Below are 20,227 nucleotides of genomic sequence, written 5' to 3' on the forward strand. Positions count from 1 at the left end.
ACCATCATCTCTCTCCGAACACCATCACCTCTCTCAAAACACCGTCATCTCTTTCAAAACACCATCATCCCTCTCCGAACACCATCATCTCTCTCAAAACACCATCATCTCTTTCAAAACACCATCATCTCTCTCAGAACACCATCATCTCTCTCAGAACACCATTATCTCTCTCAGAACACCATCATCTCTCTCCGAACACCATCATCTCTCTCAGAACACTATCATCTCTCTCCGAACACCATCATCTCTCTCAGAACACCATCATCTCTTTCAAAACACCATCATCTCTCTCAGAACACCATCATCTCTCTCAAAACACCGTCATCTCTCTCAGAACACCATCATCTCTCTCCGAACACCATCATCTCTCTCAAAACACCATTATCTCTCTCAAAACACCATCACCTCTCTCAGAACACCATCATCTCTCTCAAAACACCATCATCTCTCTCCGAACACCATCACCTCTCTCAAAACACCGTCATCTCTTTCAAAACACCATCATCCCTCTCCGAACACCATCATCTCTCTCAAAACACCATCATCTCTTTCAAAACACCATCATCTCTTTCAAAACACCATCATCTCTTTCAAAACACCATCATCTCTCTCAAAACACCATCATCTCTTTCAAAACACCATCATCTCTTTCAAAACACCATCATCTCTCTCAAAACACCATCATCTCTTTCAAACACCGTCATCTCTCTCAAAACACCATCATCTCTCTCAAAACACCTTCATCTCTCTCAAAACACCATCATCTCTCTCCGAACACCATCACCTCTCTCAAAACACCGTCATCTCTTTCAAAACACCATCATCCCTCTCCGAACACCATCATCTCTCTCAAAACACCATCATCTCTTTCAAAACACCATCATCTCTCTCAGAACACCATCATCTCTCTCAGAACACCATCATCTCTCTCAGAACACCATCATCTCTCTCCGAACACCATCATCTCTCTCAGAACACTATCATCTCTCTCCGAACACCATCATCTCTCTCAGAACACCATCATCTCTTTCAAAACACCATCATCTCTCTCAGAACACCATCATCTCTCTCAAAACACCGTCATCTCTCTCAGAACACCATCATCTCTCTCCGAACACCATCATCTCTCTCAAAACACCATTATCTCTCTCAAAACACCATCACCTCTCTCAGAACACCATCATCTCTCTCAAAACACCATCATCTCTCTCCGAACACCATCACCTCTCTCAAAACACCGTCATCTCTTTCAAAACACCATCATCCCTCTCCGAACACCATCATCTCTCTCAAAACACCATCATCTCTTTCAAAACACCATCATCTCTTTCAAAACACCATCATCTCTTTCAAAACACCATCATCTCTCTCAAAACACCATCATCTCTTTCAAAACACCATCATCTCTTTCAAAACACCATCATCTCTCTCAAAACACCATCATCTCTTTCAAACACCGTCATCTCTCTCAAAACACCATCATCTCTTTCAAAACACCATCATCTCTTTCAAAACACCATCATCTCTCTCAAAACACCATCATCTCTTTCAAAACACCATCATCTCTTTCAAAACACCATCATCTCTCTCAAAACACCATCATCTCTTTCAAAACACCATCATCTCTCTCAAAACACCATCACCTCTCTCAAAACACCATCATCTCTTTCAAAACACCATCATCTCTCTCTGAACACCATTATCTCTTTCAAAACACCATCATCTCTCTCAAAACACCATCATCTCTTTCAAAACACCATCATCTCTTTCAAAACACCATCATCTCTTTCAGAACACCATCATCTCTCTCAAAACACCATCACCTCTCTCAGAACACCATCATCTCTCTCAGAACACCATCATCTCTTTCAGAACACCATCATCTCTTTCAAAACACCATCATCTCTCTCAAAACACCATCAGCTCTTTCAGAACACCATCATCTCTCTCAAAACACCATCACCTCTCTCAAAACACCATCATCTCTCTCCGAACACCATCATCTCTCTCCGAACACCATCATCTCTCTCCGAACACCATCATCTCTCTCAAAACACCATCATCTCTTTCAGAACACCATCATCTCTCTCAAAACACCATCACCTCTCTCAAAACACCATCATCTCTCTCCGAACACCATCATCTCTCTCCGAACACCATCATCTCTTTCTAAACACCATCATCTCTCTCCGAACACCATCATCTCTTTCTAAACACCATCATCTCTCTCTGAACACTAACAATCCTCACCCTTTCTTATGGTCGGATTGTGCAGTGCGATTTCCCCCCATCCGTAACAAAACTACATTGCTGCAAGATAATTTCACAGCAATAAATGATTACAAGAACTGTAAGCATATGGGTACACGCGGGAGAAGTAACACTGCCTTTTTTTACATATTATTCTTATTGGCGTCAGTACCTAGTCTCACTTTGAAGGATTGGCCCTCTCTGCGCTCCTCAGCCTGTTGCCTTCTTTTGCTTTTACAGCTTGTGCTTGATGAAGAAGGTTCCTCTGAATTGCTTTCCACTTGTTCCCAATACGTCTTCACCGATTGCAGCCATCTGCCAACAATATAACACAGTTTGAGGTCCTTACTGAAAAGCTCATGGGTCAGCTCGTGGGATTGTTCTCCTTACATGGAATTACATAGAATTTGCAGCACAGAAACAGGTCATTCGGCCAACTGGTCTATGCCGGTGTTTATGCTCCACACGAGCCTCCTCCCACCTTACTTCATCTAACACTAGGTTCACTAGTTTAATTCCTGGGATGAGAGGGTTTTCCACGAAGAGAGGTTGAGTAGAATGGGCCTACATTCTCTGGAGTTTGGAAGAATGAGAGGTGATCTCATTTTGAAACATATAAGATTCTGAGGGGGCTTGACAGGGTAGATGCTGAGAGATTGTTTCCCCTGGCTGGTGAGTCTAGAACCAGGGGGCATAGTCTCAGGATAAGGGGTCGGCCATTTAAGACTGAGATGAGGAGGAATTTCTTCACTCAGAGGGTTGTGAATCTTTGGAATTCTCCACCCCAGAGGGCTGTGGATGCTGTATCATTGAATATATTCAAGGCTGAGATCGATAGACTTTTGGGCTCTCGGGGAATCAAGGGATATGGGGATTGGGCGGGAAAGTGGAGTTGAGGTCCAAGATCAGCCATGATCTTATTGAATGGCGGAGCAGGTTCGAGGGGCCAGATGGCCTACTCCTGCTCCTATTTCTTATGTTCTTATGTTCTTAACCCTATCTGCATATTCTTCTATTCCTTTCTCCCTCATGTACTTATGTAGCTTCCCCTTAAAGGTATCTATGCTATTCGCCTCAAAACTACTCCATGTGGTAGCAAGTTCCACATTCTAACCACTGTCTGGGTTGAAAAATAGAAACAAAAAAAATAGGAGCAGGAGTAGGCCACTCGGCCCTTCGAGCCTGCTCTGCCATTCAATAAGATCATGGATGATCCTCTATCTCAATACCATATTCCCACTTTCTCCCCATACCCCTTGATGCCTTTTGTGTCTAGAAATCTATCCAGCGCCTTCCTAAATATATTCAGTGACTTGGCCTCCACTGCCTTCTGTGGTAGAGAATTCCACAGGTTCACCACCCTCTGAGTGAAGAAATTTCTCATCTCAGTCCTAAATGTCCTACCCCGAATCCTGAGACTGTGACCCCTCATTCTGGACCCCCCAGCCAGGAGAAACACCCTCCCTGCATCCAGTCTGTCTAGCCTTGTCAGAATTTTATATGTTTCAATGAGATCCTCTCTCATTCTACCCGACAATGTGGAAAATTGCCCAGGTATGTCCTGTCCACAAAAAGCAGGACAAATCCAATCCGGCCAATTACCGCCCCATCAGTCTACTCTCAATCATCAGCAAAGTGATGTAGGGTGTCGTCGACAGTGCTATCAAGCGGCACTTACTCACCAATAACCTGCTCGCCGATGCTCAGTTTGGGTTCCGCCAGGACCATTCGGCTCCAGACCTCATTGCAGCCTTGGTCCAAACATGGACAAAAGAGTTGAATTCCAGAGGTGAGGTGAGAGTGACTGCCCTTGACATCAAGGCAGCATTTCACCGAGTGTGGCACCAAGGAGTCCTAGTCAAATTGAAGTCAATGGGAATCAGGGGGAAAACTCTGCAGTGGCTGGAGTCATACCTAGCACAAAGGAAGATGGTAGTGGTTGTTGGAGGCCAATCATCTCAGCCCCAGGACGTTGCTGCAGGAGTTCCTCAAGGCAGTGTCCTAGGCCCAACCATCTTCAGCTGCTTCATCAATGACCTTCCCTCCATCATAAGGTCAGAAATGGGGATGTTCACTGATGATTGCAGTGTTCAGTTCCATTTGCAACCCCTCAGATAATGAAGCAGTCCGAGCCCGCTTGGGCTCATAAGTGGTAAGTAACATTCGTGCCCGACAAGTGCCAGGCAATGACCATCTCCAACAAGAGAGAGTCTAACCACCTCCCCTTGACATTCAACGGCATTACCATCGCCGAATCCCCCACCATCAACAACCTGGGGGTCACCACTGACCAGAAACGTAACTGGACCAGCCATATAAATACTGTCGCTACAAGAGCAGGTCAGAGGCTGGGTATTCTGCGGCGAGTGACTCACCTCCTGACTCACCAAAGCCTTTCCACCATCTACATGGCACAAGTCAGGAGTGTGATGACTCTCCACTTGCCTGGATGAGTGCAGCTCCAACAACACTCAAGAAGCTCGACATCATCCAGGACAAAGCAGCCCATTTGATTGGCACCCCATCCACCGCCCTAAACAATCACTCCCTTCACCACAGGCGCACTGTGGCTGCAGTGTGTACCATCCACAGGATGCACTGCAGCAACTCGCCAAGGCTTCTTCGACAGCACCTCCCAAACACGCGACCTCTACCACCTAGAAGGACAAGAGCGGCAGGCACATGGGAACAACACCACCTGCACGTTCCCCTCCAAGTCACACACCATCCCGACTTGGAAATATATCGCCGTTCCTTCATCGTCGCTGGGTCAAAATCCTTTAACTCCCTTCCTTTTTTTAAATTCGTTCATGGGATGTGGGCGTCGCTGGCGCGGCCGGCACTGTGGGAGTACCTTCACCACACGGACTGCAGCGGTTCAAGAATGCGGCTCACCACCACCTTCTCAAGGGCAATTAGGGATGGGCAATAAATGCCGGCCTCGCCAGCGATGCCCATGAACGAATTTAAAAAAAACTCGAATGAATACAGGCCGAGTCCACCCAATCTCTCCTCATACGACAGTCCTGCCATTCCAGGAATCAGTCTGGTGAACCTTCACTGGACTCCCCTATGGGAAGTATATCCTTTCTTAGATAAGGAGACCAAAACTGCACACGATACTCCAGGTGTGGTCTCACCAAGGCCCTGCTTAACTGCAGTAAGACATCCTTGCTCCTGTATTCAAATCTTCTTGCAATGAAGGCCAACATACCATTTGACTTCCTAACTGCTTGCTGCACCTGAATGTTTGTTATCAGTGACTGGTGTACAAGGACACCCGGGTCCCTTTGTACATCAACATTTCCCAATCTATCGCCATTTAAATAATACTCTGCCTTTCTGTTTTTCCTTTCGAAGTGGATAATTTCACATTTATCTACATTATACTGCATCTACCATGTATTTACCCACTCACTCAACTTGTCTAAATCAGGTAAAGAAGTTTCTCCTGAATTCTTTATTGGATTTATTAACGACTGTTTTATATTTATGGCCCTTAGTTTTGGTCTCCCCCACAAGTGGAAACATCTTTTCTGCATCTACCCTATCAAACCCCTTCATAATCTTAAAGACCTATATCAGGTCACCCCTCAGCCTTCTCTTTTCTGGAGAAAAGAACTCCAGTCTGTTCAATCTTTCCTGATATTTATGACCTCTCAGTTCTGGTATCATCCTTGTGAATCTTTTTTGCACCCTCTCCAGTGCCCCTTAGAGCAGAAAAGGTTAAGGGGAGATTTAATAGAGGTGTTCAAAATTATGAAGGTTTTTGTAAATAAGGAGAAACTGTTTCCATTGGCAGAGGACACAGATTTAAGATAATTGGCAAAAGGCTTCAAATGGTATAGTTAGTCACTTCATAGAATCATACAGCAAAGAAGGAGGCCATTCGGCCCATCGTGCCAGGGCTGGCTCTTTGGTAGAGCTATCCAGTTAGTCCCACTCCCCCTGTTCTTTCCCTATAGTCCTTCAAATTTTTCCTTTTCAAGTACATACCCAATACCCTTTTTGGAAGTTACTATTGAATCTGCTTCCTCCACCCTTCCAGGTCATAAGAACTCGCTGTGTAAAAACAAAATTCTCCACAACTCCTCTTTGTTTGAAGACTGAACAAAACATCATAAAGGTGAAATAAATAGAATTGGTTAAGTGAGCATTGAATTTCTACTGAACAGAGGTTAAACATGACATAAAGTGGCGTGGTTAATTATACGAGTTAATGTAAACTTGAATGGTTTAATGCAAAATTACTGAGTGAGTTCTTCTGGATTGCTGATGGTCGCTGACAAGGCCAGGAAAGGACAACGGATTATCACCAAGAGATGTTCCCAGACTACTGACCCGACTTCTCCACCCAAACAATGAACCTGTAACACAAGATGACAGTTCATCAGATCTTCACATCACAACTTCTGCTCACTTAGTCAACAAAACAAGAGGGAATGGAAAGAACGGCCAGTGGAATTTTTTGTTGGGTAAGGGTATAAAGAGATATGGAACCAAGGCGGGTCAATGGAGTTAAAGTACAGATCAGCCATGATGTGATTGAATGGTCGAACGGGTTCGAGAGGCTGAATGGCCTACTCCTCTTCCTACGTTCCTATCCCCGTTATTGTAAAATTAACACGACCGACTCCTCGATCGATACACCGATGGGGTTTGCCAACATTCTCAGTCACCCTTCCAAAGGGCTACTTTATGGTTCCCTGTTCCATAATCAGATATGTAAAGAACGCAGCTGACTCTAAAGGCCATTTAATGAGCTGTCTCAGTCCTAACGATAGCTCAGTCACATCAGGCTTATGCACCACATTTTGTCTTGCCGATTTTCACCTCTTTTCTCCCTTTGCCCTCTGCTGAAGCGTCTGGTTGAGGTTAGAGTTCCACAAGTACAAGTAGCCCTCTGGTGCCTATCCCCCAGGGGTCATTCTTCATGTAAGAGCCTGCACAGTGAGTGTTGGGAGGGTCTCTGACCATCACGGTCACATCCGAACCAGACCCAGTGGACCTGTCCTCACTCAACTTGCGGAAGAGACCAAAACTAGGGGTCATAAGTATGAGATAGTCACTCATAAATCCAATAGGGAATTCAGGAGAAACTTCTTTACCCAAAGAGTGGTGAAAATGTGGAACTCGCTACCACAGGGAGTAGTTGAGGTGAATAGAATAGATGCATTTAAGGAGAAACTAGATAAACACATGAGGGAGAAAGGAGTAGAAGGATATGCTGATAGGGTGAAATGAAGGGGGTGGGAGGAGGCTTGTGTGGTGCATAAACGCCGGCATGAACCAGTTGGGCCAAATGTTGCTGTAGACCTGATGTAACTCGATGTAACAGCTCAGAGTAGATAGAAGCGGACTCCTTCCAGTAGTTGAGGAGTTAAGAACGGGGGGGTGGGTGGGGGGGGAGCTTGATATAAGATTAAATATAAAGCGATTTAGAACATAGAGCAGGAGAAACTTCTTTACACAGAGAGCTGTGAGGATGTGCTCCTCACTTCCAGGGTTAGTGGGTGAGGCCGAAACTATTCCAATGCTCTCCTGGCCGGCCTTTCATCCTCCATAAACTTCAGCTCATCCAAAACTCTGGTGCCAGTATCCTAACTCCCATTCGCCCATCACCTCTGTGCTAGCTGAGTTACGTTGACTCCCGGTCCGGTCACACCTTGGGACGTCTTACGACGTTAAAGACGCTATATAAATGCGAGTTGTTGTTGTTGTTGTTGTTGTTGTTGTTGTTGAAACTATGGCAACAGTCAAGATTAGATTGGAGAGATGGATGAAGGGGCTGAAAGGATATGGGAACAGGGTGGGTAATGTGATTAGAACTGATTGCTCATGTGGAGGGTATGAGCTGGTTGGGCCGAATGGCCTATTTGCATGTTGTAACTTCTATGTATAACGTCCCCACACGTGCATTTTCCAACTGGGTTTCAAGTAAACAAAGCAACTAAGCTAGCAGCTTCAAGTGATCAATACACTAATTATTATCCGGCAACTTATTGGGCAATTTAATTTCTTACCTCATCAAAAATCACATATTTAATCCTTTTTGCCCAATCCTGTTCATGAGGCGACAGTAAAAGAAGTTCTAAACACTGTGGGACTGTAATGAGGATCTGCAGGTAAAGAATATGTCATCAGACTTTCCCATAACAAACAGAAAACACCCTTGTTTACCGTTAATCTTCCTTCCACCCTCCATAAACTTGAGCTCATCCAAAACTCTGCTGCCCGTATCCTAACTCGCACCAAGTCCCGTTCACCCATCACCCCTGTGCTTGCCAACATTGGCTCCTTGTCCGGCAATGCCTCAATTCTAAAATTCATGTTCAAATCCCTCCATGGCCTCGACCCTCTCTAATCTCCTACAAACCTCCGAGAACTCTGCATTCCTCCAATTCTTGCCTCTTGTGCATCCCCCACTTCCTTTGCCCCAGCACTGGAGGCCGTGCCTTCAGCTGTCTGGGCCCTAAGCTCTGGAATTCCCTCCCTAAACCTCTTTGCCTCTCTAATTCTCCCTCCTCCTTTAAGTTGCTGCTTAAAAACCTACTTCTTTGGCCAAGCTTTTGGTCACCTGTCCTAATATCTCCTTACGTGGCTCGGTGTCAAATATTGTCTGATAATCGCTGCTCTGCACCGCCTAGGGACGTTTTACCACGTTAAAGGTGCTATATAAATGCAAGTTGTTGTTGCTGTAGTGGTTAATGTACTGGATTAGCAACCCAGAGGTCCTGAGTTCATAATCTCAGGATGGCGCATTATGAAATTGAATTCAATAAATCCCTGGGCTGGCACCAGATAAAATGACCACAAAAGCTGCCAGATTGTCGTACAGGCCCAACTGGTCCACTAAAGGCCTTCAGTGAAGAGAACCAGCCACCCTCTACCTAGTCTGGTCTATGTGTGACTCCAGTCCTACACTTTGAACACCCTCAGGGCAACTAGGTTGCCCTGAGGGTGTTCAAAGTGTAGGACTGGAGTCACACATAGTGTTGCCCGCATCCCAAGGACACATTTTTTAAAAAGGTAGCTGGATTCAGAGTGTACCAATTCCATAGATACCTTCTTGACGTTATAAGTATCTTATTAGCTGTTGTATTATGTAATATCTCCCGGAATATACCTGAGAATTATGGACGTTATTATGGTAGTCTCTCGTGAGGTATCCACAAACCACCATTCCTTGTGGTAATGTCTTGTTGAACTTTCCTAAGACAGTTGCCACCACCTGATGGACAAGAGCCTAACAAATAGAGCAGATGATATTATTGCACTTAAGGGTACAGATTCTGATGAGTGTTATTTTAATGCAGGTGCTAACCCACTCTGCTTTAATCATTTGTAAAAATAGCACAGAGAGGAATTTGGTAAACGCGCATTAAGGGGTCGATCTTAACCCTTTTGTGCGACAGTGTAAAACGGGTGATAGCGAGTCAGCAGCCCGAACTACCTCTCTTCCAATTTTTATTTCCGTTGAAGTCAAAGGGGAGGCAAGAATTTCTTTTCTTGATACAGAGGATGGTTGGAATGCTGAATTCTCTGCTACAAACCTTTGTCGAAGCAGAGTCCATAAATTCTCTTGAAAGGAAATCGGATAGTTCCTTGAAAAATAAAACATAATAAAGACTACGGGGAACGAGCAGGAGGGTGGGATTAGACTGGGTGGGTCATGTGGAAAAAACACCTGGGCAGATTTTGGTGGCCCAAATGACCTCTTTCTGTGCTGGAAGATTCTACGATTCCATGAATAGCTTAATTTTTGTCTGTAATTTACGTAGCAACCAGGTATGTTTCTCACCACTAAATAACTCAACTGTGTTCCTGCAATTACTAAATGCTGCTTACCTTGGTTGGTGCAACATACACCACAATGCCAGAATCACTGGCTCTCAGCACTTTCTCCATACAGTAGTAGGACGCATAGGTTTTCCCCGATGAGGTGGGAGCGACTATCACTGCAGATTCATTATTGTCCACTGCATCTAATAGCTCTCGCTGAAATCAGATCAAAAAATATCTCAAACGTATTGCATCATTCCGTTCTAGAACGCATGTTTTGTAATTGTTGCAATCTTCAGTCTGGTTGTCACAGAGAAATAGGTTATACTTTAAAAGAAAGAAAGACTTGTATTTATATAACGCCTTTCACGACCTCAGGATGACCCAAAGTGTTTTACAGCCAGTGAAGTTCTTTTGAAGTGTAGTCACTGTTGTAATGTAGGAATGCGGCAGCCAATTTGCACACAGCAAGGTCCCACAAACAGAAATGTGATAATGACCTGATAATCTGTTTTAGTGATGTTGGTTGATGGATAGGTATTGACCAGGACACCGGGGAGAACTCCCCTGCTCTTCTTCAAAAAGTGGCCAGGGGATTTTTTACATCCACCTGAGAGGGCAGACAGGGTTTAATGTCTCATCTGAAAGACGGCACCTCCGACAGTGCAGCACTCCCTCAGTACTGTACTGAAGTGTCAGCCTGGATTATGTGCTCAGCTCTCTGGAGTGGGACTTGAACCCACGACCTTTAAGACATTTTCAGTTTCTATTATGTCGGGTTATCATGGGGGAAAGGGAAGAGAGTCATCACTATCTGAAAGGAGGAAGAGAGTGTTATCATTACAGGGATGTGAATAGTGCCGCCATTGACCGGGGCACGAGAAGGGTGCCTTTGTTTTTGATTCTAATTCAAATATCCAAACCATTCACTTTATCCACTAGGCATGATACTATCTTGGCATTTTGTCAGCCTGCCTCCTGTCCATGCCATTTAGGTAAAATTGTGCTTGATCTAATTATTATTTAGTTTGTTTATGTTTATGGTAGATTATAGGGCCTCAAACAGAATGGCAGTGAGGTTAATCCCATGTGTTTGAGGAGAGCTACGAGAAGCAACTTGATAAGGGAACCAATGGATGTGGGGATCGGGCGGGAAAGTGGAGTTGAGGTCAAAGATCATCCATGATCTGAGCGAACGGCGGAGCAGGCTCGAGCGGTCGTATGGCCTACTCCTGCTCCTAGTTCTTATGTTCTTAAACTGGGATTCTTCAGCTTTGAGGAGAGATGGCTCAAATGAAACCTGATAGAGATGCAGAATTGTAGAATCATACAGCACAGAAGGAGGCAATTTGGCCCATCGTGCCTGTGCCGGCTCTTTGAAAGAGCTGTCCAATTTGTCCCACTCCCCCTGCTCTTTCCCCATAGCCCTGCACATTTTTCCTTTTCAAGTATTTATCCAATTCCCTTTTGAAAGTTACTATTGAATCTGCTTCCACCACCCTTACAGGCAGCGCATTTCAGATCATAACAACTCGCTGCGCAAAAAAAATTCTCCTCATTTACCCCTCAGGTTCTTTTGCCAATTGTCTTAAATCTGTGTCCTCTGGTTACTGGCCCTCTTGCCAGTGGAAACAGTTTCTCCTTATTTACTCTGTCAAAACTCCTCATGATTTTGAACACCTCTATTAAATCTCCCCTTAACCTTCCCTACTCTAAGGAGAACAATGCCAGCTTCTCCAGTCTCTCCGCATAATAGAAGTCCCTCATCCCTTCTACCATTCTAGTAAATCTCCTCTGCACCCTCTCCAAGGCCTTGACGTCCTTCCTAAAGTGTGGTGCCCAGAATTGGACGCAGCACTCCAGCTGAGGCCTAGCTAGTGATTTATAATGGTTTATCATAATCTCCTTGCTTTATGTATTATATACTTAATGGGAGAGAGCAAATAAACACAGAATAGTACTTTCAGATACATTAAAACACCAGTATGAGGCAGTTCAGGTTATGGCTTATGAAGGATGAGTATCTACTTAAAAGCTAGAACTGGTTGCCTGGGAGGGTGGTCGAAGCTAAGACCCTGAACTTATTTAAGAACCAGTTAGATGCTGTAACGCAAGATGGAAAGGCTGGTATTCTGGAAGAGTGAGTTCAAATGGGACACCGTTCAAACTCGTAAAACACAAATGCAGGACTGATATCAGGAAGCTTTCTCTTCCCACAAAGAATGCCAAACAGTTAGAGTAGACCTCCGAGTAGGGTAGCGGAGGCAAAAACTCCGGAATTAGTTGGGGGAAAAAAAAACAACAGCATGCTCTGACGGGGCGGGGAACTGTAAGGTTCACTGCTCAGCTCAGCTGAGATGGGCCAAATGGCCTTCCTCACCTGTACCTCTCTGTTCAGCTACCTGTGCTGTGCCTGACCTAGGAACATTTAGGCCTCCATCAAAACAGTAGAAATGGGTTCTTACTCGTGTTAACACCGTTAATAATGCGCAAATCGGCCAGCAAGTTCGGGGGATTAGGAGATACTCCATGAGTTGCAAATCTCCAGAACCTGCTGGTCAATTTACGCCGTTCCGCCGTTTGCTTCGTACAAACGGCATCTCGTCCTTGGCCTCCCCGTTATTTTTAAGAACTCGCTGGATTTCCACATTAATTGCTCATTAAAGTCACTACAAAAAGTTAAGTCTGGTAATTAACAGCATAAGTACCCTTTTAACTATGTGATAATTGTTATGCAATGCCAATCAACCTCCTTGGCCCAGAAATTGAACAATATAAACTGTGGAGGCTCATTCCTTCAGGTGGTAAATTGTTCTTAGAGATATAAAAATGACAAATTTAAACAAATGTTCTTACTTTTCCTTTCTGTCTTATTTCCCCTCTCCATTAATCCAATCTTTCCCTCTCTTTATTTCTCTCTCTGCACCTGATTTGAGTCTAATTCAGCCTATCTCCTTCTCTGTTGGTCCTCCGTTTCTTTCTCAATCCTTAAATCTCATTGGTTATGGAGATACGCTGTTGGTCCCATCGTTCACTGATGCCCCGCTGTGCCCTCGTTATCTGATCGCGCTTCCAGCAAGTTCAAAAGATTTTCGAGCGCAGGAGAAAAGTCTAACGAACGGGGAACGCCGCGAGATGCCTCCCTCCTCTCCCGCAAGATCCGACCAGTCAGGCTACAGCGCACGGCGCTTTAAGGATGTTTGATCGGAATGGTTAGTGGCATTCCTGAGTATTGCCCTCTTCCCGCTGAACACGGTGAGTTACCTGCCATGTATCCGGTATGAAATGGTGAACTCTAGGATCGGCATCTTTCCTTTCATCCCGGAGTAGAAATGGACCCATGTATTGCAGCTGGAAACGAGCTGCTCCTAATCCAACTGGAAACTTGGGGGCTTTCACCGGTTCTGTTTTCATCCCTTGTTTCTGTAGTTAAATATTATGAAGCAAACTTTGTAACGACCTTGGCTGATAACCAGAAAAACTTTCAATTCCTAACAATTTTAAACCACAGATACACAACTAAAAAACTAAAATAACTTTGCTCGTGCACTTTTTAATATACCAGTTGATCCAACAGTGGCGTCGCTCAGAAACAAAAATATAACAACTTTGTGTCTCTCTATTGTCCAGAACCCCCACCCCCCCACTCCCCAAACCCCTGCCCCCCTCTGTAATTCTTACTGTAATGTTTTGAATGATTTTTTTAAAACCTTATTTTGGACATTAGAAATTTCAGTTACTGAGAGAAAAATAAACAGTAGATCAGACGATGTGTATTGTGTAGGAGTTCAGACCTGGAGTTATCGAGGACTACGAACACAAAGAGTTGTAAGTGCAGAAGAAAAGCAGAGATGAGCATCACAGTTTTCCTGGCCATGAGAAAGAAAGACTTGCATTTATATAGTGCCTTTCACGACCTCAGGATGTCCCAAAGTAGTTTACAACCAATCAAGTACTTTCTCAGCACTGTGGGAGAACCTTCACCACACGGACTGCAGCGGTTCAAGAAGGCAGCTCACCACCACCTTCTCAAGGGCAATTAGGGATGGACAATAAATGCCGGCCTTGCCAGCGACGCCCACATCCCATGAATGAATAAAAAAAAAGTGTAGTCATTGTTGCAAGGTACTAGCCAATTTGCACACAGCAAGCTCCCACAAACAGCAATGACATAATGGCCAAATTTTCTGTTTTAGTGGTGTTGGTTGAGCATTAAACATTTGCCAGGACACCAGGGAGAACTCCGCTGCTCTTCTTCGAAATAGTGCCATGGGATCTATTAAGCCCATCTGAAAGGATGGATGCGGCCTCAGTTTAACATCCCATCTGAAAGTCGGCACCTCCGACAGTGCAGCACTCCCTCAGCACTGCACTGGGAGTGTCAGCCTAGATTTTGTGCTCTCAAGTCTCTGGAGTGGGACTCAAACCCACAACCTTCATGACTCAGAATCAAGAGTGCACCCCACTGAGCCACGGCTGACACCATTAAGTGCTGTCGCACCCAATTGTCAGGCGTATTGTGTTGGAGAAGGAGGAGGGCGATATCATGGAGTACAGTGGATATTGGAGACATGAGTCAAGCTACCTTCTGATCAACATTTCTGGGTCAGTACCAAGTCTCTTGCAGATATTTTTTTCCCTCATGTCCGTATGCATCTTGTGACCACCCCCCACCTCCCACTTATAGTAATATTTATGCCTTGTCTTTGATCTTCTCTTTAAATTGTGCACCATCTTCCAGACCTCCTGCCAGGTGCCCTGAATGGAGGAGAGCCCGCTGACACTCTCAACGATAGATTGCCATGCTTAGTATCTTCTGTGAAATTTAAGGGGGGGATGCCCCCCCTCACCCAATACAGTGCTCCCCGTCCCTCCGTGAACATGTTGACCAGACACTCGTAGAGTCTCCTCGCTGAAACTGGGCTTTGCACAGCTAGACAGTTGTGCTTCTTGAATCTTCGTAAAGGGTTGGGAATGCTCCTTCGAAAGTGCGGACAGATCCTCACTGGGGACGGGTCATGAACAGCCGCTGCCTCTTATTGATCCACATTTCCTGGCCTGGAGGAATGTTGCACACCAGGGATTTCAAGAGAGGATCCATTAAAAGCTTTATAAAAAAACACTTTATATGCGAGAGCCAATTTAATGGGCGGAAAGTCACTGGCTGTGCACTTGCAATTTTCTGAGACCTGCTCCCTCTACTTGAAGCTTCCCAACAAAGTATCAGACTGCAGAATCCGGCCCTGTGATTTGTACAAGTAAAGAACTATCGGCTCCAAAGGATTTATTTTATATAATGGTTAACTTTTATAAAACACTGGTTCGGCCTCAGCTGAAGTATTGTGTCCAATTCTGGGCACCGCACTTTACAAAAGATGTCAAGGCCTTAGAGAGGGTGCAGAGGAGATTTACCAGAGTGGTACCAGGAATGAGGGACTCCAGTTATGTGGAGAGACTGGAGAAGCTGGGATTGTTCTCCCTTAGAGAAGGTCAAGGAGAGATTTAATAGAGGTGTTCAAAATGATGAGGGGTTTTGATAGAATAGATAGGGAGAAGCTGTTTCCAGTGGCAGAAGGGTCGGTAACCAGAGGACACAGACTTAAAATAATTGGCAAAAGAACCAGGGGTGAGATGAGGAGAATTATTTTTATGCAGCGAGTTGTTATGACCTGGAATGCACTGCCTGAAAGAGTGGTGGAAGCAGATTAAGTAACTTTAAAAAGGGAATTAGATAAATACTTGAAAAGGTAAAATTTGCAGGGCCATGGGGCTAATTGGACAGCTCTTTCAAAGAGCCGGCACAGGCACAATGGGCCGAATGGCCTCCTTCTGTGCTGTATGATTCTATGATTCTAATCCAAACAAAATACACCTGGGTTTTACCTGATCTGCACCTATCATTTCCATAACTGAATCTCTTAGGTTCAGGAATCCCAGTTCTCTCAGGTTGTCGGCCATCGCAGTTAGTTCTTTAGAGCTCAGCTGATCCTCATATCTGTTCAGAACGGTGTGAATTCTCTGCATCAAAAGCACTGCAGTTTTCATGTCTCTTGAGGGTTCTGCTGCTCAGAAAATTGGAGGCAGAAACGTACATCGTCAGCTCAAGGTGCGTTAATTCATCTTTTATTTTCCTTTTACATGAATTTGTTTCGTGCCCCGTCAAGCTGAGGGATGATTGCGCAGGAGAGTGGGGTTGATCTCCTGGCCGCAGGCACCCACTGTCAGCTCGGGTTACCAACCCTCCAGGATTGCCCTGGAGATTCCAGGAATTACAGACGAATCCCCAAGACACTTGCTGCCAGCAAAACCCGGGAGAAAAATCATAGGGGCACTGAAAAAAATTGTGTTTCTTTCTAAATTTTCTTTGGACACTTTTGTTTATTAATGTCGGACAATGGGAATAAAGGCTGTTTGACTGACAGTGAAGAATCATCCAATCGGGCAATGAAGAGTCTATTCACGTTCCGATTGGCATCGGAAGGCGATGCTCCATGAGGATGGGCGTGTCGGGCGACCAATGGCGGGAGTGTGGGGCGGGGGCTGGCGGGACGGTTCAAGGTAGGAGGTCACGTGATGAAACCACCAGGAATATGTCCAACCAGAGTTGGCAACCCTCGTGTCAGCATCGATCATTTCCAAACGTGGCGTAACGCAGCTTGGATGGAAAGTAAAGCTCCCTCCGCACTGCCCCATCAATATGCCTCGTGTGTTACAAACTCAGAACAGTGCCAACCCCTGGACCCGATGTGACATGTCCCATAGCTGCTGTCTTTGGGCCTTTCTAAGTGAGATTGCCATTTGATCACCAATTAGTAGCTAAGAACAGTTTTAAACACACTAAAGAAAAAAGAAATTGCATTTATATAGCGTTTTTAATGGCCTCAGGATGTCCCAAAGTGCTTTCCAGCCAATTAAGTACTTTGGAAGTGGAACTACTAATGTAATGTAGGAAACGCAGCAGCCAATTTGCGCACAGCAAGCTCCCACAATCAACGATGAAATAACTGACCAGATAATCTGCTTTATTTATATTGGTCGAGGTATAAATATTGGCCAGGAGAAAGGGGAGAACTCCCCTGATCTTCTTCAAAATAGTGCCATGGGATCTTTTACATCCACCTGAGAGGGCAGACAGAGGCCTCAGTTTAATGTCACATCCGAAAGATGGCATCTCTGACAGTGCAGCACTCCCTCAGTACTGTACTGGAGTGTTAGTCCGGATTATGCGCTCATCTTGGGGGGAGGCGTGTTGACGCCATTTTCCTCAGGGTTTCCACGACTCTCTGATCATACTTTCCTCTATAGCCGCCCCAAATAGGATCGTCTGCCTCGCCACTGTACAGTTCCGTCCCCAGCATTACCCTCGCCCACACAAAACTGGGCACAGGTGTGCTAAGTAGGCCAGGTCTGCTAAGGAGAGCTTCTGAAAGGTTGTTGTTCAGGCTGTTTTCGAAGTGCACTTGTTTGACGAGGAGCATTTTTCTACCTCTGCATTGAACATTTTGCATGTTATTTTTCATTCTCCAGTGCTGCCTTTCTGTATAATCCTTCATTTTGCTGTGCCTCATTTGCATTTATAACTCCCTGGTCTGTATTACACATCCCCGATTTTCTTCGCTCCACCATTGGCGGCCGTTCCTTCAGCCGCCTAGGCCCTATGCATCTGGAATTCCCTCCCTAAACCTCTCTGCCTCTCTACGCCTCTCTCTCCCCCTTTCAGATGCTCCTTAAAACCTACCTCTTCGACCAAGCTGTTGGTCGCCTGTCCTAATATCTCCTTATGTGACTTGATGTCAAATTTTTGTCTGATAAAGCTTTGGGACGTTTTACAATGTTAAAGGCGCTATATAAATGCAAGTTTATTGTTGTATTACCGGATCTGTCATAAAAACATAGCTTTAAATCCAAAGTGAATGTGTGGTTTCCTACCTGTAGATCTGTAATGTTCGACCCAAGCTTTATAGCAGTATTTAATCCCTTCCATCTCAGCGGTAATTTTCACAGAATCATTGCTGCAATTCTGCACAAACTTCTCCAGAGTTGTGATTCCTTTGTCGATGTCCTGGCTCATTTCTTTTCGAATTGATTCTCGCCGCGAGCTCCAAATTTCCTTGTCCTTTCTCTCCTCTTCCTCCTTCTTCTTTTTCTGCTGCGCCTCAATGATTAGCTCGGCACTCTTCCTCGGCTTTAGAGAGAGTTTACGCAAGGGAGTTAGATAAAATCTGTACACAGGCAGAACCCTGACAGGCAACATTTAATATAAGTAGAAGAATCATAGAATCAAAGAAAATTTAAGGCATAGAAGGAGGCCCATCGTGTCTGCACCGGCCGAAAATGAGCCACCCAGCCTAATCCCACTTTCCAGCACTTGGTCCGTAGCCTTGTAGGTCACGGTACTTCAGGTGCACATCCAGGTACTTTTTAAATGAGTTGAGGGTTTCTGCCTCTACCACCCTTTCAGGGAGTGAGTTCCAGACCCCTACCACCCTCTGGGTGAAAACATTTTTCCTCAGCTCCCCTCTAATTCTTTTACCAATCACTTTAAATCTATGCCCCCTGGTTATTGACCTCACTGCTAAGGGAAATAGGTCCTTCCTATCCATTCTATCTAGGCCCCTCATAAATTTGTACACCTCAATTAAATCTCCCCTCAGCCTCCTCTGTTCCAAAGAAAACAACCCCAGCCTATCCAATCTTTCCTCATAGCTAAAATTCTCCAGTCCTGGCAACATGCTCGCAAATCTCCTCTGTACCCTCTCTAGTGCAATTACATCCTTCCTGTAATGTGGTGACCAGAACTGTACGCAGTACTCAAGCTGTGGCCTAACCAGTGTTTTATACAGTTCCAGCATAATCTCCCTGCTCTTACATTCTATGTCTCGGCTAATAAAGAAAAGCATTCCATATGCCTTCTTAACCACCTTATCTACCTGCCTTGCTACCTTCAGGGATCTGTGGACATGCACTCCAAGGTCCCTCACTTCCTCTACACCTTTCAGTATCCTCCCATTTTTTGTGCATTCCTTTGCCTTGCTTGCTCTCCCCAAATGCATTACCTCACACTTCTCTGGATTGAATTCCATTTGCCACTTTTCTGGCCATCTGCCCAGTCCATTGATATCTTCCTGCAGTCTAAGCTTTCCTCCTCACTATCAACCACACGGCCAATTTTTGTATCATCTGCAAACTTCTTAATCACGTCCCCTACATTTAAGTACAAATCATTAATATAGATCACAAAAAGCAAGGGACCCAGTACTGAGCCCTGCGGAACCCCACTGGAAACAGCCTTTCACTCACAAAATCACCCGTCGACCATTTCCCTTTACTTCCAGCCACTGAGCCAATTTTGGATCCAACTTGCCACTTTCCCTTAGATCCCATTGGCTTGTACTTTTTTGACCAGTCTGCCATGTGGGACCTTGTCAAAAGCCTTGCTAAAATCCATGTACTACCCTCATCGACCCTCCTTGTTACCTCCTCAAAAAACTCAATCAAGTTAGTCAGATATGACCTTCCTTTAACAAATCCAGGCTGATTGTCCTTGATTACTCCGTACCTTTCCATGTGACGGTTTATCCTGTCCTTCAGAATTGATTCCAATAATTTGCCCACCACCGAGGGTAGACTGACTGGCCTGTAATTACTCGGTCTATCCCTCGCTCCCTTTTTAAACAATGGTACAACGTTAGCAGTCCTCCAATCCTCCGGCACCACGCCTGTATCCAGTGAGGATTGGAAAATGATGCTCAGAGCCTCCGCTATTTCCTCCCTTGCTTCTTTTAACAGCCTGGGATACATTTCATCCGGCCCTGGTGATTTATCTACTTTCAAAGATGCTAATTCCTTGAATACTTCCTCTCTCACTAAGTTTATCCCATCCAATATTTCACACTCCTCCTCCTTAACTACAATGTCTGCATCATCCCTCTCTTTTGTAAAGACAGACGCAAAGTGTTCATTAAGAACCATACCCACATCTTCCGCCTCCACACATAGATTACCTCTATGTCTCTAACAGGCCCTACTCTTTCCTTAGTTATCCTCTTGCTCTTAATGTATTAATAAAAGATTTTTGGGTTTTCCTTGATTTTACTTGTAAATATTTTTTTCATGCCCTCTCTTTGCTTTCCTAATTTCCTTTTTAATTTCACACCAGCACTTTTTATACTCCTCTAGGCTTTCTGTAGTA

The 20,227-nt window shown here is 44.9% G+C and overlaps 1 protein-coding gene across 3 annotated transcripts in view; it reads right to left on the reverse strand.

The window, feature by feature from the left end:
* Nucleotides 1-20,227, reverse strand: part of LOC137320726 (probable ATP-dependent RNA helicase DDX60) — a 270,394-nt gene that overhangs the window by 151,656 nt on the left and 98,511 nt on the right. For all 3 annotated transcript variants that reach the window (XM_067982445.1, XM_067982446.1, XM_067982447.1), the window contains exons 13-20: nt 17,965-18,220; nt 15,919-16,097; nt 13,300-13,458; nt 10,102-10,251; nt 9,380-9,499; nt 8,277-8,372; nt 6,505-6,620; nt 2,426-2,568 (exon numbers count right to left, since the gene is read on the reverse strand). In XM_067982445.1, coding sequence (XP_067838546.1) covers nt 2,426-2,568; nt 6,505-6,620; nt 8,277-8,372; nt 9,380-9,499; nt 10,102-10,251; nt 13,300-13,458; nt 15,919-16,097; nt 17,965-18,220 — 1,219 coding nt within the window. The remainder of the gene's footprint in view (nt 1-2,425; nt 2,569-6,504; nt 6,621-8,276; nt 8,373-9,379; nt 9,500-10,101; nt 10,252-13,299; nt 13,459-15,918; nt 16,098-17,964; nt 18,221-20,227) is intronic.

Source organism: Heptranchias perlo, chromosome 4, assembly GCF_035084215.1.
Source record: "Heptranchias perlo isolate sHepPer1 chromosome 4, sHepPer1.hap1, whole genome shotgun sequence".
In the NCBI taxonomy this organism is placed as follows: Eukaryota; Metazoa; Chordata; class Chondrichthyes; order Hexanchiformes; family Hexanchidae; genus Heptranchias; species Heptranchias perlo.